Source organism: Hyaena hyaena, unplaced genomic scaffold, assembly GCF_003009895.1.
Source record: "Hyaena hyaena isolate Hyena2069 unplaced genomic scaffold, ASM300989v1 scaffold_386, whole genome shotgun sequence".
Lineage (NCBI taxonomy): Eukaryota > Metazoa > Chordata > Mammalia > Carnivora > Hyaenidae > Hyaena > Hyaena hyaena.
This window is the reverse complement of record NW_024081020.1, coordinates 790513-817499: the sequence shown is the minus strand read 5'-3', so window position 1 is coordinate 817499 and position 26987 is coordinate 790513. Positions and strand designations below refer to the sequence as shown.

General features: G+C 54.9%; 1 protein-coding gene across 1 annotated transcript in view; it reads right to left on the bottom strand.

The window, feature by feature from the left end:
• The window catches only part of DYNC1H1 (dynein cytoplasmic 1 heavy chain 1), a 67790-nt gene that overhangs the window by 1569 nt on the left and 39234 nt on the right, over positions 1 to 26987 (bottom strand). Inside the window, exons 32-74 of the mRNA XM_039251203.1 lie at positions 26509 to 26721; positions 25558 to 25796; positions 25228 to 25384; positions 23683 to 23910; positions 23016 to 23246; positions 22694 to 22834; positions 22023 to 22256; positions 21725 to 21931; positions 21527 to 21648; positions 20860 to 21025; positions 20208 to 20371; positions 17620 to 17749; positions 15995 to 16128; positions 15437 to 15551; positions 15174 to 15335; positions 14875 to 15089; positions 14571 to 14775; positions 13158 to 13331; positions 12935 to 13054; positions 12648 to 12768; positions 11135 to 11330; positions 10552 to 10669; positions 10249 to 10464; positions 9418 to 9630; positions 9180 to 9307; positions 7459 to 7612; positions 6919 to 7065; positions 6673 to 6823; positions 5939 to 6192; positions 5720 to 5854; positions 5536 to 5630; positions 5197 to 5371; positions 4961 to 5036; positions 4254 to 4414; positions 3991 to 4102; positions 3828 to 3888; positions 3616 to 3739; positions 3338 to 3451; positions 2325 to 2495; positions 1909 to 2126; positions 1712 to 1815; positions 738 to 949; positions 256 to 409 (exon numbers count right to left, since the gene is read on the bottom strand). Coding sequence (XP_039107134.1) covers positions 256 to 409; positions 738 to 949; positions 1712 to 1815; positions 1909 to 2126; positions 2325 to 2495; positions 3338 to 3451; positions 3616 to 3739; positions 3828 to 3888; positions 3991 to 4102; positions 4254 to 4414; positions 4961 to 5036; positions 5197 to 5371; positions 5536 to 5630; positions 5720 to 5854; positions 5939 to 6192; positions 6673 to 6823; positions 6919 to 7065; positions 7459 to 7612; positions 9180 to 9307; positions 9418 to 9630; positions 10249 to 10464; positions 10552 to 10669; positions 11135 to 11330; positions 12648 to 12768; positions 12935 to 13054; positions 13158 to 13331; positions 14571 to 14775; positions 14875 to 15089; positions 15174 to 15335; positions 15437 to 15551; positions 15995 to 16128; positions 17620 to 17749; positions 20208 to 20371; positions 20860 to 21025; positions 21527 to 21648; positions 21725 to 21931; positions 22023 to 22256; positions 22694 to 22834; positions 23016 to 23246; positions 23683 to 23910; positions 25228 to 25384; positions 25558 to 25796; positions 26509 to 26721 — 6967 coding nt within the window. The remainder of the gene's footprint in view (positions 1 to 255; positions 410 to 737; positions 950 to 1711; positions 1816 to 1908; positions 2127 to 2324; positions 2496 to 3337; positions 3452 to 3615; positions 3740 to 3827; positions 3889 to 3990; positions 4103 to 4253; positions 4415 to 4960; positions 5037 to 5196; positions 5372 to 5535; positions 5631 to 5719; positions 5855 to 5938; positions 6193 to 6672; positions 6824 to 6918; positions 7066 to 7458; positions 7613 to 9179; positions 9308 to 9417; positions 9631 to 10248; positions 10465 to 10551; positions 10670 to 11134; positions 11331 to 12647; positions 12769 to 12934; positions 13055 to 13157; positions 13332 to 14570; positions 14776 to 14874; positions 15090 to 15173; positions 15336 to 15436; positions 15552 to 15994; positions 16129 to 17619; positions 17750 to 20207; positions 20372 to 20859; positions 21026 to 21526; positions 21649 to 21724; positions 21932 to 22022; positions 22257 to 22693; positions 22835 to 23015; positions 23247 to 23682; positions 23911 to 25227; positions 25385 to 25557; positions 25797 to 26508; positions 26722 to 26987) is intronic.

The following is a 26987-nucleotide window of genomic DNA, read 5'->3' as shown; positions in this document are numbered from 1 at the left end:
CCTCCTAAAAACTGTAAAGATTTTAGTAAATGTTCAGTGAACCAGCAAATTCTTGGGCCCTTCGAAGCATGTCCCCCCAGAAAGGGCCCCCAGCTGCTCCGACAGGGAGGTCTGCACAGAAGGCAATGCGTGCGTGGCCTGGCGGACTTGCCGATGCCGGGGGCAGCGGTGTGCCCTGCTCTGCGCGCAGTGAGGGGGGCGAGGGGGGCCGGGCTGCCCTGGGCCTGAGCTCCTGGGCACACGGGAGGCCCGTACCTTTCACCAGCTCGTTTATGAGCGTGCGCAGGTAGTTGGTCTGCTTCTTCTTCCCCTCACACACTTGGACGACATCCGCGAGGTCCTGGCGAACGTCCTGAAGTAACTTAGCCCCCATTTTCACTTCTCTCTCAAAGAACCTGAACAAAGGGTCCTAAAACGGTTCAAAGACACGAGAAGGCCGGGGTGAACGGAAGCGTCAGGGAGAGGCCCCTTCTCCAGCGGGAGGGAGGCTCGTCCATACCAGGCCCTCCCGGGGGAGCTCGCGGCTTCGCCCTGGGCCTTGGATGGAGCCGGGTGGCTCCCTGCTGTGGGCCGGGCCCTGGGATCGCTGACCTAGTGTATGCAGACAGACAACCTTCTAGAGTGTTTCTGGCCAGTTTAACGGGGTCACTCCCTCCTGCCGGAACCTGGGCACAGAGGCCCGCTGGCGGTAGGCTGGGCCTCGGCCGCCAGGGGGCAGCCCCACCCGCTGCCGGCACCTTGATGTTCTCCACCGTCCGCTTGAGGTGGCTCAGCGTCTGGGGGATGAGCTGCAGCCAGTTGGAAGCGGTGGTGTGCAGCGTCCTCATCCAGGCGGGGCGGCCGTCCGCCGTGGAGTCGGCCCTGGCCTTCTTCTCCGCCTCCGCGTAGGCCAGGTCGTCCTCATCCTCCAGCATCTGCATCTTCAGCATCTTGCTGATCATGTCCACGCCTGGGGGGCGGAGGGAGGGAGACCAGAGGGAAAAGGATTTGAATGCGAAGGCCACCTAACCCGTCTACCCACGAGGCACAAGTAGGTACGTGTTTCTGGAGCTCAGGAAACGGCCCAGCCAGAGCGAGGTGGGGACTGCAGTGGAAACCCTCCCAAGAGAGCAAGCCCGGGAAGCAGGGGTTGGCGCGCAGAGCTGGGGCCACTGCCCAGGGGAACTGATCCTGTCCCGCCAGCTCGCTGTGTGAGTCTGGGCAACCTGCGCGCTCTTTCGGGGCCCGGTTCCCATAAAGAGAAGTCTGGGTTAGAGCAGCAGCTGCACCCCCACTTCAACCCCGAAGGTCTGAGGCAGGTCCTGAGAACCTGAATCTCTAAGAAGTTCCAAGGAGGCTAATGCTGCTGGCCTGAGAACCAGGCTTTTAAAACTGCCACGTTACCTCTTTCTTGAATGTGCTCGGAAAAAAAATTGAAAAGGAAACAAGTTCTAAGGAGTATCCTAACGAAAACTGATGGTTTTAAAATCTCACATAATGCCAGGTACCTTTTAACTCTTTTAGGCAAAACAGATAAAACGATGTCTGAAGGGAAGCTGGAATCCTAGATGTAACTTTTGGGCCTCACTGACCTAAACAGCAGACTTTTGGCCAGAACCGAGCCTGGGGCGCAGAAGAGGCACCAACGGGGACCCACTCCCATGTCTGAGCCTGTCCGGGGACGGGGTCAGGTAGAGCCAGGATCGGGGGGGCGGCCGCGTGGGGTACCCACCCTGGGTGGTGAGCAGGACCCTCTCTGCGTTGTTGGGCAGGCCCAGCCAGGAGGGCGTCTGCGTGTCGGGGAGCAGCTCCACCCACTGCACAAACTCCTCTCGCCTGGAAAGGCAGCACATTTAGAGACGCCATTCCGGGGGGCGCCGGGGACCGCGGGCTGCGGCTGGGGTCTAGGCCCCGGGAGGCAGCGTGTACCTGATGCCGTCAGGCATTTGAATGTCCTTGTGCCCGTCCACCTTGCAGGCCAGCTTAAATTCACTATCGAAGCTCTTCGTCGTGAACAGGCGCTCCAGGAAAGTGTTGAGCAGACGCTGGTCAAACTCGTTGTCCACCCGGCCGCCGTAGATGGACTGGGCCATCAAGGTCTTCAGCGCGGACCACGGGATCTTGTCTGGTGAGATGTTCTGCCTCCCCTGCGCGAGGCCAGCCGGAGGGTTGTGGGCGCAGGCCGAGGGGTGCGGTTGGTGGAGGCCAGCACATGCTGGCGCTCCGTGTTGGGGGGGCAGGGCCTTCCTCCCACTCTCGAACATGACCCCCCATGTGCTGCCCCCCACCCCGGCTGTGCACGCTCCCGAGCGCCCCTCCCGCCGGACAGGGCAGCCCACGCTTGCCTTTGCCGTGTCATCCAGCCACGTGTCCACCGTGTCGCAGGCCGACCGCAGGTCAGACTCCCCAAATTCATACTTCTTTGACCACCCCAGGGGTGCATATCGTAAGCGCTCTTGGATGATGGCGTGGAACCAGGCCAGCAGGAAGTATAAGCGGGCACGCTCGTTGGGAGACTGGGTGAGGAAGGTTACCCAAGACGAAACCCTTAGAAAGCAACATCCCTTCTATCTAAGAAAAGAGTACAGCAACTCTACCCAAGTGTTAAGAAGAGCTTTTTGGGGCGCCTGGAAGCTCAGTAGGTTGAGGGTCCAACCTCAGCCCAGGTTCTGATCTTGCTGTCTGGGTTTGAGCCCCAGTCGGGCTCTGTGCTGACAGCTCAGAGCCTGGAGCCTGTTTCAGATTCTGTCTCTCTCTCTCTCTCTCTCTGACCCTCCCCCACTTGCACACTCTCTCTCAAATAAACATTAAAAAACAACAAACAGAATAAAGAGCTTTTCAATCTCAACCACGCTGAACTTTAAAAGGGCTTCTAACGCAGCACCATTAATAATAATGCCAGAAATTATGTGCCAGTTTTCCTATTGATAAAGAAGCAACCCAATGACACAGAAAACAAACCTTAAACTGTCAAAAGAGGATTACAGAACAAAACAAGATAGTGCTTCAGAATTCTGCTCTTCCTCCCACTGAGCTCGGCGTTTGGTGCCTGGGTGGGCACTGCCCAGCCTCGGGGGACCATGGTCAGGAGCGAAGGGTTCCCGTTTACCCAGGACACAAATCGGCTCCGGCTAGAGCTCCAGGAGGAGTCTGCTCTCCTGGGGGCCTGGTGGGCACACCCTCCTCAATCTGTTCACAGGAAGGGAACTCTGCCTACAGCACAGTCATAAAAATTTCCGGTGCAATTAGCCACTCTGGCGTTTCTGGGAGGTGTGGGGACCCACCTCTGAATTCAGTGATGGGAGTCGGTCTCCCGGGCTTGTCCAGAGAAGGCGCACCAGGAGGAAGGGACGCTTACCTTGCAAATCCGAGAGACGGGGATGCTGCTGAACGTCCTCAGCATGTTGGCCTTGACCCCGGGGGGCGGCTCGAACACGAAGATGCGGCCCGCACGGAGCAGGTTCACGGGCACCTGAGGAGGACACAGTTGCTGTCGGTGCTCTAGTTCATGGCGTGCTGCGGCTCAACTCCACATACCCCACGCCCTCAACCTCCCCACCCCCCACTCACACCCCTAGGATTTCAGGACAGGAAGACGTCAAATGAGCACCAAGAGCAGCATGACCGAGCACGCACCTTGGGGTTGATCTCCATGGTGAGGAAGAGCCGGAAGCAGGCATGCGGCTGCAGCGAGTGCAGCTTCTTCTCCAGTTGCATCAGCCACCCCGGGGCCAAGTGCACGTTCTTCAGCATCACCCACCTGCAGGAAGCCAGAGCCACGGCCACACTTTAGGTTTCCCGTCTGGATTCTGGGGACCTGAGAGGCTTTCTCAAACAAACAGGCCTACCTGCCCGACTTCACGGCTGTGTTGATCGCCTTATCTGCTTGGTTGAAGCCTTCAGCCGAGCCTGGGGCCAGAAAGCTTAGTGTCAGCACAGCAGGCGTGGACCGCAGTGCCCACTCTGAATTCAGAGGGGCTCAGGCCCAAAAAATCCGTCAAGCGCCCTTACCGATTGCGATTGAAGTGATCTGCGTGTTCTGTTCCGCTGCAAGGTCTTCCACGTGCCCGCTGGCGTCATACCCAGGCACGGAGCACATCAGCACAGGGGTGCTGGGCTTTACCTGCAGGTGAGGAGGTCAGAACTAAGAGGAAGCCTGTCGGGAGCAGGCCAGGTGGGGAGCGCGAGGCGGGCGTGCGGCCTGACGACTAGACAACGCCCAGGAGCTGAGGCAGGTTAAGGACCACCCGTGCCTGCCAGGAGCAGAGCCGTACCTCTGTGTCCACAATGTGGGTCAGGTCGAGTGGCTGCTCCATGATGGACATGAAGGACTCCCCAAGGTTTGTGGAAACGAACACGTGCGCCATGGCCAGCAGGCGGTCGGGGCGGAACGCCTGAATCAGGAGCAGGCGGTGGATGGCGTGGCCGATGGGCGCTGGAACAGGCAGGGGGGAGGTTGGGGGAGGACACAGCACAGACTGTCCCCCTGACCCCCATCCCCCCCCCGACTGGTCTCTCTACGGTCCCCGCTCAGACGACGGCTCAGAAGTCATGCCGCCACCTCTTGTCTTCTCTGCCACTGCCTGCTGTCCTCAGCGAAGCCCCTGGACACGCCGGTGACCGTGTGGCACGGCGGCAGGTGCCGACTTCACATGACCCCAGCGGGCGGCCCCCATGTGGTGCAGACAGAACACTCGGATTCTGAGCCGGCTAGAGAGAATCACGCCCCCACCAGCCCCACCCCTGCGGCCCCGCACTCGGAACAAGCCAGTCTCTCCCTTAATACTGGGCCTTCCTACCCGTCTCTTTTGGTCTTGAAGCAAGAATTGGAACAGGGATTAGGACCTGAAGTTTTTACACCGAGACACTTGTTTCAGGGATTGGTGACTTTCTTGGAAGCGTCCCTTCACTCCCGCAGCAAAACCCCATTTTACATTTGGTCCCAGAAAGACAGCGCAGGGGAGGCCTGATGCGGGCTTACTTGCAGGGACCTCTTCATTCCAGAGGTACGGGACCGTCTGCTCTGGGGAGCTGCTGTCCAACCAGATGCCAAATTGCTGTGGACACAACGGAGGAAGCGTCGCCATGGAGCAGAGCCCGTTTTTGTGGGCAGAGAAGTTGAGACGAACGTAGCAGACGGCCGAGGTGCACACACGACACACGCGATTCCTCACCACCAGCCCCGGGGAGGGGCCAGGACGCGTTCGGAACACTCACCTCGTCGGCCTGGACCTTTGCGATCAGATCTTTGAACGCAGGGAGACAGCTCAACCTCACAACGGCCTCAGCCTGCTCCACCGTCAGGCCCTGGATCTTGGGAGTCGAGCCAGCACTGAGGACGATCTCCTTCCCTCTCAGGAAGTGCTGGAATTCGGCATCATAGGTGGGCTCCCTGGGAAGAGGGCAACGAGTCAGCGAGGGCCTCAGATTCACTTCTGCAGCCACTAAAAAAGCACTGGTAGGAAAGCGTCTCTTTTCCTCTCTTCGAGCCCTTAAAATGCTAGTAGCCGACACACAGAATGACCGTGCTCTGTGGGGGCAGGGCGGCAGCCGTACCCGATGGTGCCCTTCAGTTTGATTCGGGCCAGCAGCATGGCGAAGGTGATGTGGTCCTGGTGCAGCATGCCTCTGGCCACCCGGTTGAACGCCACCTGGGGACAAGAGTGGGAAACGCTGCCGCCCCCGGAGAACGACCTCCCACCTCCCCTCCCTGGGGACAGCCAAGCGCTGGGCTCTCTACCTGGAAGAGATCCTTCGTGATGATGGAGAGGCGCTGCGTGTGGTCGGTGATGCCCTTGAGGTTCGGGTTCTCGTACAGGACGTTGTGATAAATGTCCAGGAAGAACTGGAGGGAGTACTGGTACAGGAAGTGGATCTGAAAGGGAACAGCGGGCGCCGGCCGTCAGGCAGGAGGGCCCAGAGCGGGCACTGTCACACGGTGGGCGGCCCCCGCAGTCACCTGCTTCAGGGACTCCATGGTGAAGTAGATGCTGCTGCAGGCGGTGGACAGCGGCAGGTACTGCTGCGACACGGTCTCCACCTCCTGCATGACGATGTCTGTCTCCTCCACTTTCCTCGTCACCTCGGCCGCCTCTCTCTTGAGGTTCTCCAGAGTCGTTATGATGGTGTCGTCGTCCAGGATGCGCCCTTTCACCTCGTTCAGAGCTTGCAGCAGAGACTTCTCGAGCTGACGTAAGCGCAGCTGGAACTCCCCTGAAGGGTCACCACATTCAGAGTTTGCACCGCTTATGTTCTTCCAGAAAGAGAGTTCCCTCGAGTGTCTGAATAAACCTGGCAGGTTCTAGAACCTTATTTAAAAGTTTAGCCCCAAGGGGGCACCTGGGTAGCTCAGTTGGTCAGGTCATGATCTCACAGTTGTGGGCTTGAGCCCTGTGTCAGGCTGATGGTGCGAAGCTGGCTTGGGACCCTCTCTCAAAATAGACTTTAACAGAAAAAGTTCAGCTCCCCCGCCCCAGGGTGCCTGGGTGGCTGTCTTAAGGTTGAGCGTCTGACTCTTGATTTTGGATCAGGTCATGATCCCACGGTTTGTGGGTTTGAGCCCTGTGTCAAGCCCCAAGCACTGGCTTTGGATTCTCACTCTATCTCAAAAATAAGTAAACTTACAAAAAAAGGAAAGAAGTTCAGCCCCCAACCTGCTCCAAGACTCCGAAAGCTACAGACCCAGAAACATACCTTGAAGCTTGAGAAGATCAGAACGCTTTTCATCCACATCAGGCCTTTCTGCTTTAAGCACTTCATTCAGACACTGGCTCTGTAAGCTGCTACGGGTGACTGTGAAGTTGACAAAAGTGACCCGGGAACACAGGTCTGGGGGGAACTCCACCTGCCAAAAGGGTTCAGAGAACAGTCCGCTTTGTCACCTGAGCTGTGACACAGAGTGCCACCACAGGTGCGTATCCCAAGTGCCCCAGTCCTTACGGTTGGATCTCGGGTGGACAGGAAGATGACAAAGGATGGCGACAAGTCTATGTCCTGGTCGCCGAGGGTAATCAGCACTCTCCCCCCAGTTCGCCGAACTTCGCGGTTCAGTACTGGATTCAAAACTGGATCATAGCTTTCCACATCCTAGACGTGCACAGGAAGTTTCACGGTTGGGGTTTTACATCACGTATTTTTACCCAAATGACGGTGTACTGACACTGACCTACTCCAGACAAACACTCAGAAGCCACCCAGCCGCTTCAACCTCACTGTCCAGCACGGCAGCCGCTAGCCACCTGTGGCTGTTTATTTAAATAAATAATTCAGCTCCTCAGGCGTACTGGCCACACAGCCCAAAGCAGAAGGTTTCTGACAGTGCAGAAAATTCTAGTGGACTGTGATGACAGAGACTAAACACTGTCTTTTGGATTCACTTTTCATAGAACAATCGTAAAACTTTATCTTTTCTGGGTAAAAAGCTACCACTGCTTAGACCACACGATCTAGGCCAGTCCACACCGGGTTTGATGCCCGCACCTGCACCAGGAGGGGGTTCCCGAACCGCAGTGCGCTCTCCAGGTTCTTGCGGAAGGCGTCGTCCAGGAAACTGGTGCGTGTGATCTTGCGGTCCTTGTACTCATTCATGATGAATTCTGTGGCCTGGCCAGAGGGGTCGATGATCAGCGGGTACCTAAGGAGGAGGCCACATTAGAGTGGATTCGAGGATCCCCCGACAAGACGATGAGAAGGCCATTCCCACTACTCAAGTGTGGCTTCCAGACAACCGTAACAAATCCTTGTCCCTGAAGCCTTCTTGAAGCACCTTCTGCAAGGAGCTAACAAAGCCATGGACTCTCTGGAGCAGGGCCTCGGTTCGAAGCTCTTTTCCTGCTGGGACACAGGTGCTTCCCTGAGCATCCAGCATGTGCTTTTCTCCAGATGCTGAGCGCACTCTGCTGGGATTACTGTTCCGTGTATTACTTACTGCCCTTCCAGAACTCAGGTATTCGCACCAATGCTCAGCAACACCTACTGCTAACAGGTATAGACGGCTCAAGCTGCCAGGGACCCTGACAAATTGCGGACACAGCTTAATCCTCACAGGAGCCCATGAAAAGGTACTGTGAGCATGTCTGTTTTACAAATGAGGAAGATAGGGCACTAGGAGGCCACAGGGATTTGTCTAGTCACATGACTGATTAAAAATTTTAAAATATGCAATGCACACGTGTGTACAAAACCTAGAAGCTGCAAAAAAGTATATTTAGGGAGACCCCCCCCCCTTTTTGTTACTGGCTTCTGACCCAGCTACCCAGGGAAGGTTTAGGTGTTTGCAGCCGTGCCTGGGCACCTGTGTCCCTCACGTGGCACCCGCTCCCCTTGCTCATGGTCTGCCGGAGCCTTCTCTGCACGCACACTTAGGAACGGCCTGGCGTGCAGGACCCCAGCCTCCCGCTGTGGAGATGTGCTGTAATAACTAACTGGCTCCTAATGAGGGGCAGGTGAGGTGTTTTTAGTCTTTTAGTCACACTGTCCTTACACTTGTCACTCTTCACGTGGGCCAGGCTACTGTTGAATGAGCACCTAGGAGAGTGCGTATTTCTCATTTAGTGGCTCCCGTTCTGCACAGGCCACACTGATGGGCCGATATTCTCACCAGCACACCTGGTGAGACACGGAGCCACTGGTGGGACCTGAGGGTCCCACTTTGCTCATAAAGTCCAAGGACACCCACAAGGGTCTTCATCCTCTGCGTGTCCCTGGGACAGTGACATACTTCAAGGGCCCAAAGATTTCAAGACGTGGAGATAAAGTGAGAAAACACTGAAGGCGTCTGGGTTTAAGAGTTGTGGCACAGGAGGGTCAAGCCTCGGGGTGTGCGGCCCTGGACGCGGGGTGGCCCCGGGACCCCCTGGGCCGGTGTCAAGCCTGCCCCCCCTGCAGTCGCCCTCCCCCTCTGACTCTGGCCTTGTGAGACCACAGGCTGGGCACCACCCTCCCCCTTTGCTCCAGCCAGCTGTTTTCAGTTCTCGTCGTCCACCCCACGCCCCCCGCTCATCAGCTCTGAGGGACGGCGGGGAAGCAGGGGTGGGAAGCGCTGCGCGGCCCCGTCAGAGATGAGCGCCTAGCCTGTGCGCGCTGCTCGCCCACGTCCAAGTTTCCCTTCATTTCCTCAGGGATGTATTTTGAAAAAACACAAACCCACAGGGGCCCCGCACGTGAGGACTCCTCACTGCCCCCGGCGCACGAGCGCGCACCTGTTGAAGCGCTTCAGCATGATGGCGTTCTCCGTGCACAGGTCGTCTGCGGGCAGGGAGCTGGCCTGCCAGCGAAGGCGCTCGTCGGCGTTGGAGAGGTACTCGGTCCGCGCAATGTCTGTGCGGAACTGAAAGGGAGGGTGGTTACCTTGTCTCCTCACAACTCCAGGTGCGTCGTTTCCGAGCCGGCACGGAAACGGCTAACCGAGCACCGGGCTGGAGCCCCTCGGTCCGTTACCTGGATGTTGGCCTGCTGTAAGTGGTGGGACCACGTGGTGAACAGGTTCTGGCGCATCTGCTGGTCGAAGTAACCCGCGTAGGCGATGAACGCGGCGGACAAAAGGCAGTCCCCAGCGATGGTGGACATCTGGTTTTTGAAAGTTTCGCTTGTTTTTTCCCATCGTTCACGTTCAGCAGACAAGCTTTTCAGGAGAGCAGTGCTCCGGTTTACCTGCAGGGAAGATCCAACAGGACTTATGCCGGAAAGTGAGAATCTGCTCCCCACAGCTCTGGGAGGCTGGTCACAGTCCCAGAGAACGGAGGACCCGGCTCCGCCACGACTGAGGACAATACTGGCCTTAGAATCTAATCAGGGCATGAGGGAGTGTGGAGGAGCAGGCTCAGCCTTGAGACGTGTGCTGAGTGGAGATGGGGCAGGGAAAGGGCCCGGGTGGAACAGCGGCAGGTGAGTGTTGGCCTAGAGGGAAGACATGCTGCTGGCAGGAGAGGAGAATATTCTGGAGAGTCAGGAGCATGGGTGTGGCAAATGCAGTGAATGCAAGACTCGGACAACCATGACCCCACTGAAACAGAGGTGAGCACACAGGTTGGGTGCCGACTGGGGAGGGGCTCCCTGGCTTCAGATCGCCCCCTGGTGTCCATCTGTCCTAATTAAGGCAGCTCGGTACACCAGGTAGCCGGCAGGAGCTCCCAGACGGGACGGAGCTGGTTGGTGGACAAGAACGGGGGTGTGCCGTGTGCGAGGGCCCGGAGCCCCTCACGTCAGACCCCACGAGGACAGAACCCAGGGGGGACGCCAGAGACTGCACACGCCCCACGATAATCTTACTTTCGCTTCGACGGCGGCCAGGTCTGCCTTGATGGCCTGGGCCTCTGAGATGAGGACCGCGTACTCCTCCTTGTAGCGGGCGATGCTGGCTTCCAGGTCCCGGATCATCTGCTCCACCTCGTTGGCCTTCTGCTGGTTGTCCTTGGCATCGTCCTCCAGCTTCTGCAGCTCATTGCGCAGGGGCTCCACCCGCTTCAACATGTCGGCGTAGTTGAGCTGCAGGGGGCGGACGGTGATTACTCTTCACGAGCGACGGGACCGGAGCTGGTCTTTTCCACAGCAGCTCCCGGCCACGCCGCTCACCTGGGCGATGGCCCATTTCACCATCGGGCCGCAGGCCAGGGAGGCCCGGTTGACGATCTCGTAGTTGTAGCTCGGGTTGGACATGTAGTTCTTCTTCATCTTCTCCCTGATGGCGTCGCTGCAAAACAGGAACTGGGTTTCTAAGCACGTGCAGAGCGAAGATGCGTTTAGGAAATCGAACATAAGGGCCAGTTCCCATCTGTTGCCCCAGTGACCACGGAGGACGAGCTGGACCCGCCCGTGTTCTGGGGGGACAGTGGCCTCTGACCTTCCTGCCCCCAAGCTCCCCCGGCAGGCAGCACTGCCGACGCCAGCTCTGGGGCAGTGAGGCGCTCGAACCCCGTGCGGACGGAACAGGATGTGGCTCGCAGGGGTTAAGGGATTCAGAAACTACTGCCGGGAATGCAGGGAAGAGATCTGACTGCTACTTTGAGTGAAATGGCCTAGAAAGCATCTGTACAGTTAATGGAACAGACGCCGCCTTCTGACAGGACAGGCCACAGTGACGGCCACGCAGAGGCAGGAAGGCTCCTGCCTACCCGCCCTCCCCCCAGCGCCACCCCCGGCCCCTGTAGCCGCTCACCTGATCTCCTCTGCGGAGAAGTTGACGATGGTGGGGATGAAGTTCTCCCGCATGATGACGGAGCGGATCTGCTTCCAGTCGGTGGTGCTCTCGCCCAGCAGCAGGCAGATGGACTCGAGTGCCAGCTTCACGGCAGCGGGGGGGTTGGCCATGGACCTCACCTCCACCAGGTGCTGCTTCTTTATCGACTTCACAGCTGGGTGCCACGGCGGCAGGAGGGGCGGGGGGGGGGAACAGGGGGAGCGGTGAGGGCGGTGGCGTGGCAGAGCCGTGGCTCCACGAGGCGCCCCTGCTCGAAGGCTGCAGTGAGCGAGCCTCTCTGTCTTTAAACCCCCTGGAACAGCTGACCTTTCAAATAACTATGAAGCTCTCCCAGCACCAGAGGCCACACTTTTTACGCTCCGTAAAAAGCAGGAAGCCACCTTCAGCGACAGCTCACAGTCCTCGTTAGTTCCTTTACCCCCACAAAGCTTTACCACATTTAACTACTTTATTTTATTTTTTATGTGTTATTTATTTCCAGGAGAAAGAGAGAGACAGCGTGAGCAGGAGAGGGTCAGAGACAGAGGGAGTCACAGACTGAAACAGGCTCCAGGCTCTGAGCTGGCAGTCAGCACAGAGCCCTACGCGGGGCTCGAACCCACGAACTGCGAGATCATGACCTAAGCGAAAGTCGGACGCTTAACCGACTAAGCCACCCAGGCGCCCCACATTTAACTACTTTGACTACGTACTTATCTTACACAACCTAGGTGATGGTATCTACGTCCTGCCATAATCTAGAAGCTGGCTGCCTGGCTGGGTGAATATGTAGGATTAACCGTTCTAAAAAAAGACGGCCAACACCTTCCGCAAGCTAAAACACACTTTTCCAGCCTGAACTTTTACTAAAACACTTTTTCACTAGTTACTCAGCAGTAAAAACTAAATTAAGTTCTCCCTGAAACCAGATTCTCAAGGAGAATGTATAGTTTGGATGGTGTATTTCAATGCCTCCCGTGGCACAATGGGACAAACCACGAGCTAGCACAGCCTCGGGCGGGCCCTGGTCCAGGCACTAGTGTCCTGCAGGAGCCCGTGTGGACGAGGAACGGGGAGTGACTGCCATCAGCACCCAAGTCAGTATTCACTGGCCTCCCAGAAACCACTCAGAAAACCACAAGACGACAACACTACACACTTTAAGGCATTTCTGGGTGAAATTCAGAGAATTAGCATATTCAGGGAATTATCGCCAAATTAAAAAACAAACACGTATTCACACAAAGCTTGTTTCGTCAACGGTCTATGAGAAGGGTCTCGCTCTGGCGAAGGCAGGAGCCCCACAGAAAGTCTGTTTTAGGAGATGAAGACCATCTTCGGTGTTTAGAAAAACCTTCAGATGTTTACTGGTGAGGCTTCTGGACATGTACGTGCCTCTGGGGGAAGCCCAGGCGCAGCCCCCGTGCTGCACAGCACCGTGGACAGAAGGCACCCTTTCTAGAAAGCCAGACCCCTGACAGCAGTGACCTACCGTTCTGGGCCTCGATGACAGCAGGCTCCACCTTGTCGAGATCCTCTTTGACGCTCATCTGTTTGTCTGCGATGACCTCCTGCTGCTTGTGCAGCTGCTCCTGGATTTCCTGGCTCATCACCTACAGGGAGGGACGGCTCGGCTTCGGGGCCTGGCTGTGCCGCCGAGGCGTCGTGAACAATCGTCCTCGCTCCACCGGCACCCTGCCCCAACCCATCAATCTCTGAAGCCCACCCCGGACTAGACCCCCGCCCGGTGGGCCCGGGGCCCGGGAAGCAAGCGGGCACCTTCTTCTTCTCGGCCTCCTGCTGGTCCTTCACCATCTTCTTCAGCTTGTCGTTGGCGGCCGCGTTCTTCACCTCCAGCTCCTGGCTCTTTATCCGCAAGTCGCGCCGCAGTTCCTCCACCTGCAGGATGGGCACTATATTAGGGGGACAGAACCACACAGAAATTTCCCGGAAAGGGCTCCTCACGCCAGCCCCTGCCCGTAAGCAAACGCCTGGGATGTACCTGGTCGACAGTTTCTTTGATTTTTCTGAGCCCGACGTTCAGGTGCATCTGCTGCTCCTCCAGCTCGCTCCGCTTCTCGTGGAACAGGTTGGCGTAGTGGTTGATGAAGTCTAGGTAATGGCGAGGTGTGATGGCCATCGTCCTGCCCCCGCGCTTTGCTAGCCGAGCATTAGCCTTTGAGAGAATAGTTACATCTTTTTACTCTTGAGGACGTTCTCTGTGATTTAACCTCTGAAAACATGCTACCCTGTGGGCCGCTGAGTGACACGGAATATGGGCCCGGCCCTGAGGAATCACACTCAAGGGGCGCCCGGGCGGCTCAGTGGGTTGGGCGTCTGACTCTCAGGTCACGATCTCACGGTTTGTGAGACTGAGTCCCGCATCAGGCTCTGCGCTGACAGCCCGGAGCCTGCTTGGGCTTCTCTTTTTCCCTCCGTTGCACACATGTGCTCACTCTCTCTCAAAGTAAACAAACATTAAAAAAAAAAAAAAAAAGGAGTCATACTTGAGCTGGGGTCTCAGCTCAGCCTCCTTTGAGATCTCAGGGAGCCTCAGGAACCCCAAAGCTCTCTTGTCAAACCTCTGGTGACCCTGGTGACATCACCCGTGTATAGCTGGAGGCCCTATGTGATGCCCTGCCTCCTCTGCCTTCTGCTTATTTTCCAGGGACACCAAAGTAAGAGATGGCACCAAGAAAGGGCAAGCGGCACAGCTCTGTGGGACCATCTGCTCGGGCCCCTCTGGCTACAGCAGGGCGATAGGACACGAGACCAGCGAAGGAAGCTGGGGCCGGGCTACACTCTGGAGGCAGCGGAGGCGGCCTGCAGGTGCGGCGGTGGGGCAGCGGTCAACCGGACAGCCACAGGCTCAGCAGGGTCTTTACAAAGGCCTTTCTGACGGGAACAGATTGAACCCCTCTGCGATGAGGAGTCTAAAACAAGGGACAGCGAACCCTGGCCAGCGGGCCAGATCTGGTCGCTGCACGTTTCTGCAAACGAAGCGTTAGCGGCACACAGCCCGCCCCACCCCTGCGGGCTGCGCGGACCTGTGTATCCAGGCAGGGCCAGGCAGTCAGAGACCCTCCTGGTGCACGAGGCCTCACACGTCATCTATCTGGCCTTTTCCAGGAAAGGTATGCCAACCCTGGTCTGGAATAGAGAACCAGGACGCGCGCGCAGTGAGAAAAGGAAAGCAGGGAAGGACGTTTTATGGAGGCAGCATCCACAGGGCAGCGAAGGTCCAGGACCCCAGAAGGTGCAGTCTGGGAGCAAGGAGGGTGATGCGTCCCGACAGGTAACGACAAGAACGGTATCGTGTGGCATGAAACACCCTAGGTGTCGACTTCATCGATTTGCCTTTACATTAGCAGGATAGTCAGCTTTGCTTTTTCCAGGACCTCAAAACTGAACCCACCTGGTGAAGAGTCTGATGAACGAACACACAGCTGTTCACAATCGCCTCCCGATGGGACGGGGGCTGTGGGAGTTTGTCATACACAACTGGCATGTAATCAGGCACGATGTAATTGGGCTTCTCCAGGTCCATCTTACTTGTGAACTCCTTGCCCACTTGGTACAGCGCTTCCGTGGACCAGTCCCCGAACCAGTTCAACACACACCTGAAAAAGACGCCCCCGTCTCATGCAGCTCCCGGGAGCTGGGTATGCCCGGGAAGAAATCGGCGGTCACAACCCTGAGCCCAGCGGACGTCAGCGCACCTGTTGAAAAGTGCCGGGGAGGTGGCCGCGCGGTCCTTGAGCCCCTCGGAGGATGGGTTCATGGTGAAGACGACGTGCAGGTTGCGGATGACCTGGCTGGTGAACCACTTGTACAGCTCCTCGTGCGAGTCCAGCATCAAGCCCTCCTTCTGGGCCCCCTCTTTGCACTGGGTCATCAGAGTGGCGTACTCGTCTCCTTCGAAGAGGCCGGGGACCTAACAAACGAGAGGGCGCTACGATCGACTGGCCCAGGGAACCTGACACCACTAACATGCAGCACCATGCAACATGGCGCTTACCTCCCCATTGGCCAGAAGGGTATTCATTCGCTCCAGGAATCCAGAATCTAACACGTTGGATTCATCCATTATAAATGCTATCTTTTCGTTCTTACAGCCAGAACGCCTCAACACCGTCCGAAGATCTTCATCAAAGTCTTCCCCAGTGTACTTCCTGTGCACCTGCAGAGGCAGTTGGCAGGTTAGGTCCAATCTCATTCAAGGATCCATGTGCAGGAGTCAGGAATCTGTCGCTGGGATTACGAGGCATCGACCAGACCCACCTTAATCTGGTATACGCTCAAACCATTCATCCAGGCCACAAAACGGGACAGGGTGGTTTTTCCTGCTCCACTGACACCGATCAGAAGCAAGTGGCCTTGAGGTTGGCGGAATATCCTGACATTATCAGAAAAGGTAATTAAAAGGCTTTTATGCTCTGTTCTTTTGACACTCAGGTCCTACATTTTCTCAGGAGTTAACCTACAACATTTTTAATGTATTTTAACTTGAATTGGTACGTTAAACAGCTGTTGAGCAACTGGTATTTGCCAGGCCTAGTGGGGATGCAAAGATCAACGGTCCTGTCTTCCAGACCCTCAGGGGGCACAAGGCAGGATCTAATGGGAGGTGTCAGTCACGGCAGGAACAGACAGGAACAGACTGCTAGCAGGAGCCCAGCGGGGGCCACAGAGCAGGCAGACATGGGATGCAGAAGTGGGCTTAGCAGGGAGGGGTGTCGCTTAGCTGAGAAGGCAGAGGTGAGGTGTGTGTGTGGGGGAGTCGGTTGGGAGGACCCCTACCACTACATGAACAGTAGGCTGTAACCACAAAAAGCCCACCGGTCGATCCTGAGCACGTGGTCTAACACTTCATTGAACAGGACCAGGGGGACATCAAGTTCTTCCTCATAGAAGACTTTCAGCCTAGCTTTGACGTAATCTCTCAATTCCTCCTGGTCTACTGGGATGTAATCCTGGAGAAAGAGAAGACCCAATTAGTAAAAGAAACCATTCTTTGTATCATACCAGTCAATTACAATTTCAGGTACCAAGAAACCGTTAAAACATATAAGAGAAGGCATCACTTACAACACAGCAACACAAATGTAAGTTAACCAGGACTCAATCTAAAACCAGGGAACATCCTTGTCCCCAAAAGACCTCACAGAAGGCATAAATAAATGAAGACTGTAACCATGGCTGTGCAGAGGTAAGCAAACTTATCAGCTCCATGCAAATCGACAGAGAAAGTCCATATACTCCCAGCCACAACCTCAGTGGTGGGCAGTGGTGGAGATTTTGGCACGACTTGACAAGCCAATTTCAAATTTCATTTGGAAGCAGAAAGGGCCAAAGACAGTCAAGATCTCCCTAAAGAAGAACCAAGTGTGAAGGCCTATCCTATCAAACTTCATCGTCATTATCAAGGCCATGTAGTTTTGAGCAAGCAACAGAGTAGGACGGGGCCTCTGAAACAGACCCCTGCATGCAGGGAACCCATGACAGACAGACGCTGCCAGGTAAGGGATCGTTCAGCAAACAGTGCTGAGCCTGGTGCCGGGACAAGGGACGCCTCCACACAATCACTGTGGGTTGCGGGTTTAAATGACAGAACTCTGACAACATGTGCTCTTCAAAAGACACCAGAAAGACAGTGACAGATGGGCCACTGAGAGAAGAGGGTGCCTATAAATGAGAAAGATTAGTATCTAGGGTCCAGAAACACACCAAAAATTCTGGCAACACCAAACCTGTCCTGCTACTTCTTACTTCTGTGTCTTTGCCTCTGTCAGGCCCTGTGCCTCACGCCCTTCTTCTTCTTTTTTTCCTCATGCCCTTCTTGAGAAAGGTATACAAACCCCTTTTAGAGCCAAGCCCAGGGTCAGTGCTACTGTGATCTCTCCAGACAGAGCTGTTTCCATCTGGCCCTCTCCCCTATTGGACTGCACGCCCTCTACAAGATTTTACTCATCCCTGTGCCCATACTACTGGCTGACTAGAATGCATATTGAAACTTCACCTTACTAAAACATCCTACTCTCTTTCAGAAAAAGAACAGCTCACACCTATTCTAGAAACGCCAACTTCGTCTAGTGTGGTACTACAGGAAACATTTTCACACGGATTATTCACAATTAGCTCATTTCTGGAGCGTGAGGGGAGTGAAAGCTGCGGGGAAGACTCCCTTCACCGCGAACACGCCGAAGCCCGTCCCGCCGGCTGGCACCGCGGGGCTCTGGCACTGCCGTCTCATGGGAGCGGGACACACGCAGCCGGCCCGCCAGCCCCAGCCACACTCCTGGGATGGTCTGCGCTGAATGATCAGTAAAGTGTGGCGCATTGTGCCTGTAACCAATGAGGCGCTTGCTTACTCGAAGCATTTTTCAAGAAAAAGATATGTTTGATGCGATGATAATTCTAGCTGAAAGGACAGAAAAATTATTTCTGAAAGGACAACTGGTTACCTTCGATAGCCAGTTGCTGTACAAGATGGGCCGGCTCATTGCCTTCTCTTTGTCTATGTTGGGAAAGTGCTTCAGAGCAACCATATCAATGTTCTCGTCCGTCCAGCGCCTCTCCTCGTCCTCCACGAGTCTGTTGGAAGAAGAGCGGTGTGCGTATCAGCGCAAACAGGAGCCGTGCGGGGAGGACACCAGCTTTTGTCGGAGCTGCGGGCAACTCCCAGGGCTGGAATTAGCCTTTACCAGAAGTTTTCATTTTCTCTCAATGGAAAAATCTAAGAATCTGAACTCCAGACAGACTAACCAATCCAAAATGTTGGTATTAAACATAAAACCCCTAAAGCCTATGGCACCATTACATTAAAAAACAATTCCTCTAGGGGGCGCCTGGCGGGCTCAGCTGGAAGAGCAACTTGGGGTCGTGAGTGTGAACCCCCACGTTGGGTGCAGAGGTTACTAAAAAAACAAAAAGAAATAAAAGTGAAAAAAAAAATCCTCTAAAAGTGTTTAATCACTTTGATTGTAAAAATGCCAACATGACTCTGGCTTCTACGCTTGCCCAATACAAAGTTCCCGGGGTCACAGGGGAACAGCAGCAGGGAACTGCCAACACGCGTGGCCCAGAGGCCCAGGCTGATAAAGAAAACCACGATGGAGCAGGTGAGACTGAATGTGTCCACGTGGGTGGGAAGGGGGGGCGAGCACGCCCTGAGAAGCCGAACATGGGGCACACTCAGGCCACCAGGTGCAGGGCACAGTTAATGCAACTGCAGCCAATCAGAATTTAATACAATTTTATCTCTGGTATTTTGGGAAATCTGTGAAATCATAGTTCAAATTTTTTCATTATTAAAGAAGAAAGGGTTAGAGGCTTTTTTGTTTGATTTGGTTTGGTTTTTGTAAATAAAAAGATGCCAACACGATGTTCCCTGCTCCAGCTCACTTTGTTCATGTCCTACACCGGCCTCTCGGTCAGCATAGCTGTGGGACCCAGTGGACTCCCAGGAGCCCAGGTTCAAAGCCAGGGATCTAGGATGAAGCAGATTCTGAGACTCCTCGCGAGCTCGGGGGAGAAGAGCAGCCCGGAGGCAGGACTCACTGGTCTGGAGTTGCAGCCGCTAGATGCACTGGTCCATACCCTCAGTCTGGAGGGAGCCATCTGCCCTGGCTTCTCCCGGGAGTAACATTAACTGACCAACCATGTACACCTGGGACTATGAGCAGCCAGAGGGACTGTGTCCTTTGCGTATGGCCACCTCATACTTACACCTGGGAGCCAGGGGACCTGCTCGGCCACAAGAGGCCTGACCTCCTGCACTGTTTTGAGTAGCTCAATTCACAGGCAGAACAATCCCTCAAATAAAGGAAACTGGTGCTGTGTTTGGTAGTAAATTAAAAATTAAAAAATTGTTCTCTTAATTTTTTTTTTATTTTTGAGAGAGAGTGTACAAGGAAAAGAGGAGCAGAGACAGGGAGTCACAGCATCTGAAGCAGGCTCCAGGCTCTGAGCTGTCAGCACACAGCCCGATGCGGGGCTCAAACCCGTGAACCGTGAGATCATGACCTGAGCCAAAGTTGGATGCTTAACCACCTGAGCCACCCAGGAGCCCCAAGAATTAGTTTTTAGAAGTTTAGGATTAAAGCAACACAAATTTAACTTTTCCTCAGCAATCTAAAATGAGCCTGAAAGACTATGCAGTGCTAAAATACATCAAAAAAAAAAAAAAAAAAAAAAGCACAAAGTAACAGGGCAGGAACTAGGAAAATTGAGAATTTACTGTAATACAAAGAGTGCACTGGACTACGAAGAATACAAGAAGTTGGTTCTGGCTAAAAAATGTCAGTAATTTTCAAGATTCCTCAAGAAGTAAAGGCTCAATTCCACTGTGGCATTTCCTGTGACTCAAGCCACAAAACCTTCCGTGTCCACACTGATCCCTACAGTCATGAGCAGCTCATCCCCTACGTACTGGCATCTTCACTAGAAAACTCAGAAATCTACGAGGCAAGACCTGAGAAAAGTGGCCAGCAGATAAAGAGAAAACTAAAGTCCAGGGACAGAGCTGCAAACCCTCTGATGAAAATAAAGTTTGAGGGTGAGGAGTGCTGGTTATGGAAACCACACACCAGGGAGTTGCTAGAAGGCATTTAATGGTGTATTTCAATTTAATTTTTTTTAAGTAATCTCTACATCCAATGCGGGACTTGAACTCATGACCCCAAGATTAAGAGTCCCACGCTCCACCGACTAAGCCAGCCAGGTGCCCCCAAAAGGCATTTAAATTCACCAGAAAATTCCAGCTTGGACAAGGTTATGGGGCTCATGCATGACAGTTACTGAGCTTAATGGAAGGCATCCCCCCCCACCCACCTCACCGCCACTAAGTAACCAGGGGTGGGCGTCCCTGAGCCCCCTCATGCTGGGGGTGGCTGTGCTCAGACGCAAGACTGCCCTTGCTGCCTCTGCCCCCTTCTACTACCAACAGACGCTGGCTCAGACTTGGGCAGGCCAGCCTCGCACACAGCCTGACTCGGAGGGCCATAAGCATCAGGGTACGGGAGCACAGGGCTAACCATGTCCTTGGCATTACCGGTCTTGGAAGAGACGGAGAGCTTCGTGTGCCCAAATCCGAATGAGGCCTTCCACAGGCAGGGTCTCCAGGGGTCTCAGGGCCTCGAAGATACCTCGCACCCACCTCGTCATCTCACGGGGCGAGTAGATGTAGTGGGGCTGTGTGTCCTGGGTGAATCTCTCCTGCAGGTTCAGAAAAGTGGGAGAGGTGTGTAAATCCCTTTCAAGACGTGAATGAAAAGTGGTGAAAAGGTCAAGTTCTCAGTGCCCCGGGAGGAGCCGGAACCGGAAGGCGTCCTAGATGCGCAAGTCCCACGTAGGAGAACCGCTCCCTTTCACCGGGCAATTTGAAAGCGGTGGCGAGGGTGGCGGAAGGGGGTGCTGCTGGCGGCCACATCAGCGGACCAGCTGCTGGGAGCAGTTCCGCAACACGCAATCGCTACAAATGGTTGTGCTGTTGTGCACTTGTCTTTTGAGAAACAGAGAAATACAGTACCAATTTTGTAAACAATACTGTACGTAACGTGTGCAGAAAAGAGCAACGAGAAAAAAGGAAAATGTTTGCAGTCACAGTACCCGGTAGAATGATTTGAGAACAGGCTCTGGAAGTCCCGGCTCAACAAGGACTCTAAATAAAGCTCCATCTTTTAGCGGCGCCCGACCCCGCGTACCTGGGACATGGTGTAGAACTCCACCATGGCGGCGGTGAGCGGCTCCGCGTACGTGCGCAGGGACGGGATGAGCCGCAGCATGGCCCGGTTGAAGGTGCCGTAGATCTGCGTCAGAGAGGCGGGTCCCGGGTAATCCACATACACTACGGGCACGTGGCGCAAGAATCTGCGTGGGGATAGCAGGCTCAGCCACCGCATCAGCCACCCCAGCCGAGCAGCAGCGCTCCTGAGTGGAGAGCAGCCGGCCCGGCCTGGCCCTGGGGCTGCTCCCTGATCCACCCACACAGGCCTCCCATCCCTGAGAACGCAGATCACGCAATTACACGCAAACCGCTGGGGCCCAGCCCCGACACCAACAGTAGGTGCAAAAAACTTTGAAAAACAGCCACGCAAAAATGGAAAAATGATTCAGGCTGATTCAGCCTCATCGTGACCCTGCAGAGGTCTGGGGCACTTAGCTCATCACCACCCAGAGAGTCAGTACTTTTATTTTAGACTGTGTTTTCTAGTATTGCAGCCTGGCACAAGGAGCCCAGGGGCCACCCAAGGAGAAGCAGTATCTTGTGACCTTTGATAACTAAAACCAGATTTTTTTGTGGTACGTTTAAAACCATCTTGGAGCAGGCATGTGCGCTGGGCCAGGGCTGTCCACAGAGCCATGTGTTACCTGTGAGAGAGGGGCTTTCTTCCAGGATCCGTGGGGGGGTTACAAGCCCCAACAAACTGGATCCTCTCCAGCTTCACCCACGTTTGATCTGAGGTTCGGTAAAAGCCTCCATGCTCCACCATCTGAGGAAAGCGGGAGTGTGAGCGCATTAGGGGCAAACGTTAACAAGGGCAGCGGAGACTGTGGATGCACACAAACCTGTCTGATGAAGGATATGACCCTCTGTGTCCCGTATTTGTCCATGTCCGGCAAGTTGATCTCATCACAGAAAAGCACCAGCCACTTTCCAAGTTGAACAGGAGCCAAAACAACCCCGTTAGGCGTGCGCCTGTACTCGCAGTAGTGGTCAAAAGTCTTCAGCAGGAGCTCTGGAGTGGTAGCGCTCGAGAAGTTGAGACCCACAACCTTTACACAGGAAGAGACCGACTGAGTATCGTAAGCCCCGCCCTGTATGTGAGCACCGAACAGCCCGCTGCCCGCCTCCCAGCCGCTTTACCTCCATGTCGGGCAAGGCCCGGAGGGCGCTGAAGAGCGTCATGGTCTTGCCAGACCCGGGGGGCCCGCACAGGACCAGCGGCTTGTGCTCAGCCAGCCAGGTGTACAGCAGGGCTTCGTGGCGGACGGTGTCCAGAGTCGGCACGACGACGTCAGGGGCCGCCACCTTGTGCGTCTCCACTTCAATCTGCGGCACCTTGGCCTGCCACGGCGACCATTCTCCGCTGATGGACACCTACACCCAGAGAAGGGGTGGTCACTTGGGAGCCACGCACCTCAAAGACTTGCCTGCTTTCATATACACAACTTTCAGGTTCACCTGGTCTCCTTGTACCACATAAAGCAAAGGACAGAACACTTTTATGAAATGGAAAGATTAATGGGGTGCCCGGAGGGCTCAGTCGGCTAAACATCTGACTCTTGGCTTCAGCTCAGGTCATGATCTCACAGTTCATGAGACTGAGTCCCACATCAGGCGCTGCACCGACAGTGCGGAGCCTGCTTGGGATTCTCTCCCCTCTCTGCCCCTCCCCCATTCATGGGCACACTCTCTTGTAATAAATTAAAAAAAAAACAGAAAGAATAAGACAAGCTAACGGCGAGGTTGCTCAGGATGAATTAAACCAACATGTCAGGGTCAAGGGAGGAAGGCCACGCCCTTCACGCACTTACTTCGTAATCAATAATCGGTATGTTGGGTGCAGCAGGCAACGGCACCGTTGTGATCCTTCTGATGTATTCACCCAACTCTGCTCTCATTTTCAGCCGACTGTCTCCAGACAGGGACCAGAGTATGGCATACACCAAATACCTCTGTTTACGGAGAGAACAAAATCCACTTTTAGATAAAATTCCAACAATTAAGACAGTTACAGCAACATTAACCTCGAAAATGTTGGTTCTTGCATCATGGACACGCTTGCACCTTTCCTGGTCCCCGTGACAGCCTGATCCTGTCCCCAGGGAAGAGAACACACGAAAGCAGGTTCCCTACCTGAATGTAGCGCTCCAGCTGCTCGGTCTGCATGGGGAAGTCGGGGTGGTTGGCGTTGTACTGGGCCACATTGCGGCAGGCCTGGTGCAGCATGGAGAAGAGCGAGCCCAGGCAGCGGAGGCGTGTCAGGTCCATGATGTGCTCCAGCTTGAAGGCATGCTCCAGGGCCTTGGTGACCAGACCGTTGGATGTGAAGTACGGCTGCATGATTGTCGCTGCGTCCCTTTGGATCTGCAAGAAGCAGTCAATACTGTGTAACTATCGAAAAAACCTGGAGATTTTCATATATTCTCACCTAGGCCCGGGAAAGTCATGTGACCTGTGAAAAACCAATTTTCTGGATAAGCCTCAATGACCCATCCTCAGTCCATCACTGAAATGGAAAACGGCAGCTGTTCATCAATTTGCAGAGAAAAGTCAGAAAACTAAAAGTCTTCAAATTTTCCCAAAGGGGTCTTCCCTTTGGCAGCTGAGGTTGCTTTGTTAGGCGCTGCTATGTGACAACACAGAGTGGCCGGCGTCCGCAGGGGAGCAGTGACCATCCGGGAGCAGCAGCCCGGCTTCTAGACCCTCAGGGGTGGAACGCATCACGTCACCGCGGGACGCCCCGCACCCCCCAGCTCTGGCTCTGCGGCCGTGCTTGGCGGAGCGGTGATGGCCGTCGTACCTGCAGCATCGGGGAGGCGGCCTCCTCCCCCTCGTCCTCTTTGCCCTTGCGCCGGCGCTGGGCCTCGTCCTCCCCTTCGTCCAGGGGGATGCTGCGCAGCCTGGCCAGGAAGTTGTTGAAGATCATGTCTGTGCTGAGAACGTCCTCGCTAAACCAGACCATGCCGCAGCGCGACACCGTGGCCAGAGTGGCATACTTCAAGTCCTGCACTTCAAACATTATTCGCACCTCGAAGAGAAAACACAGAGCAGATTTAATGATGTAGGTTTGATAGAAACTCAGACGTTAAAACTCGTTTACCTATATACACACTGAAAGAACAATTAAACTAAATCTAGTTTTTCTGCACCTAGTTTAAAAAGTAGAAACACCCACGGCTGTCATCACGACAGCACCTACCAAGTGCTCTTGCAAGGACCTGTGCAGGAGGCGTGCGTGGCGGGGAGGAGAGCTGGTGAGCCCACGGGGCCAGCTCCTGGCGAACAGGAGACACGCAGCTCCCCTGGAGGGGCATCAGTGGGGGAGTGTGCCAGCCTTACCCCGGGCCAGGCACCGTGACCTCGCTCCCCACCCCAACTCATCAACCCTCACGCCGATCCCTGGAGACAGGCGCACTGTCCCCGTCCCACAGACGGGGCTGGACACCTCACCCAGGTCCCACTGCTGGTAAATGGAGCTGAGATTCAAAGCAGGTGGTCTGATTCCACCTCGGAGGACTCAGCCTTAACCTCAGAGGGATGTGATCCGGACGTGCCCAAGGCTCCTGACTCACCCAGCGGGCAAGTGCCAGTCCTTAGGCTGCCCTGGGCCCAACCTGATCTGGTCCCTTTCCTCTCTGGTCCAGCCTCCTTTTCTCCCCCCGCCCCTCACACCCCAGCCAAGCCCCCGCTACCCGGAGGCCCACAGGACTGGCTCCCTCACATGCCTCGATCTCTACAAACGCCTCTAGGTGATGCCTCCATGCCACCATCCCTGACCGAGCACATTCCAGCTCTCGCCAGTACCAGCCACTGCCTCCAGCTCATTTTCTCCTAAGCACTCAACAGTGTTTACCTTGAAGGTCTGTTTTCCACATCAGACTGTATGCCCCAGGATGGCGAGGGCTTTTGTCAGTTTTCTTCCTGCCAGACCTTCAGTAGGATGCAAATCCATGCCATGCCCACCCATGTTTCTGATCTACCCAGGACCTGGACCAAATGCTCATGTCCAAAGGATAGCCTGGAAAGCTTCCATATCTAAATTACTCATTTAGCCACTTCCCAAATGTATGATAACTTCAGAAATCCTAACGACAACCCCGTAACACTGGGTTAGGAGCGTTAACTGGGAATCGCGGAGTATGCTTAACATTGGGCAGTGGTGTCAAGTTCTTATAAGTCCTAGAGACGTACTTCCTGCTGGCCACGGGAATGGGAAACTCTAGCACAAGGAGACTCAATCAACTTTGAAAACTATTTACATAACTGACTGTTGCACGGTGAAACTCAACCTCCCCTCCAGAGCACGTGGGGTATTTGGTCTGATACCCTGAGGAAGACCACTTACGTTGGGCGGAAGGCTGAGGCGCTCGCCATTTGGCAGAGTCAGAAGCTTGTTGTCATCCAGCACCGAGTTCAAGTTCTCCACCCACTCGGGGTCCACGTCGCCATCGAAGACAATCCACTGGCGCTTTTGTAGCTCGCCCCTCACGTTGTCTATGATCCTGGTTTGGGAGAGTTTGGAAACAGCATTTTTAGATTATAAATGCTCTCTCTACAACAGTCTCCACAGTGACATTTTCATTCATTCAGTCTTTGGTTGGAAAAATAACACACACTACTAACGTTAAGGAAGAAGGCCCCCCGGCCGCACTCGTTGGAATCGAGGCAAACTCACTTTCTCAGGACATGTGTGAAGAGCCCATCTGTCCATTCCCTGGTGTTGGGATCCAGGGTTCCATAAAGGTGGTCTTTGCTGATGGCTTTGGGGTCGATGATGTGGGCCACACCCTCCACGCCCTCGAGCCTCTCCAAAGCCTTCAGGAGCACACGCCAAGCCGTGCTCTTCCCACTTCCCGAGGGTCCCACCATCATCAGGCCATGGTTGATCTGGGTGATCTGGTAGAGCTGGAGGACCTGCAGGGCCAAAGACATCACCTGCTGAGCACTCCGCACAGAGAGCGAGAAGGTTCTCCAGACCTTCTTCATGGCAGCCAACAGGAGACGTGTGCTAAAGGCAAGGGCTGCCCTGGAATTTTTAAAGCAGACATGATACAGGCTGCATCTACCAAAAACATTTCAAGAAGGGTCTTAACTAAACTGTGGGAGCTCTTTGTTAAGTCAGGAAGGCTGGGAGCCAGTGGTAGAGGGGGTGACTACCAACCTGCCTCCAAAGAGGCACCTAAGAGCCCCTCTAGGGAGGGCAGAGACCCAACAGCTGAGCTGTCTGCGTGACCCAACACAGCACTGCTCGGGCTCAGCACACAGCTTGTGTGAGAACACGCATTTTCATCTCCCAGAACAAGGAGATGGAAGACACCAGTACAAACCGTGTGCTGTTTAGCAGATTTATGCTGTTAATCTACAACGTTGGGAAATCTCACAAGTAGAACTTTTATTGGTATAAATACTGTCCATTAGGATCACGTCAGCGTTGCTGGAGAAACAGCCACGCTACGTAAGCGAGGTTTTCAGATAAACTGTTACGTCTCCGTTAAAGTTAAGAAAAAGGCCTCAAGTCAAATCTTCACAAACCAGATGACATGCTGCGCTGGCCCTCGTGGTCAGAGCTCTGTCCAGCGCAGCTTCTCCTAGTGGCCGTGGCTGCATGATGTGCGGGGCCACTTACCTTCTCAACCCACATCCCGCCGACTTCCTCTCCGTCCCCATACGTCAGGTACATCTCCTGGCACACCTTCTTCAGTTCCTCCCGCAGCGCAGTCATCTCACCCCGGTGATACTGGACCCCGGGGAACACGTCTGACAGGAGGCTGAAGAGCAGCGGGATGTCTTCTGCCACCAGCTTGGGCACCATTGTCTCGCAGACACTCTGTATCAGGATCTAATGGGGACAAAAGGACCGAGCCCTGAGTGGCGAGGAGCCCGGCTCGCACGGCCAATGCGCATCCCCAGAACGTATGGAGGACGTGGCTGTTGGTGACGGAGTGACCCGGCACACTCCTGTGGTCCTCACTCCATTCCCCAGACCAACGTTAGTGTCTTCCACCTGCCTGTGCCCGTGTGTGTGAATTGCAGCAAACTCTCAAGCTCTGGCTCACATGTTGAAAAGGTGAATTTAAATTAGTGTTTACAGCGTGGGTGATGAAA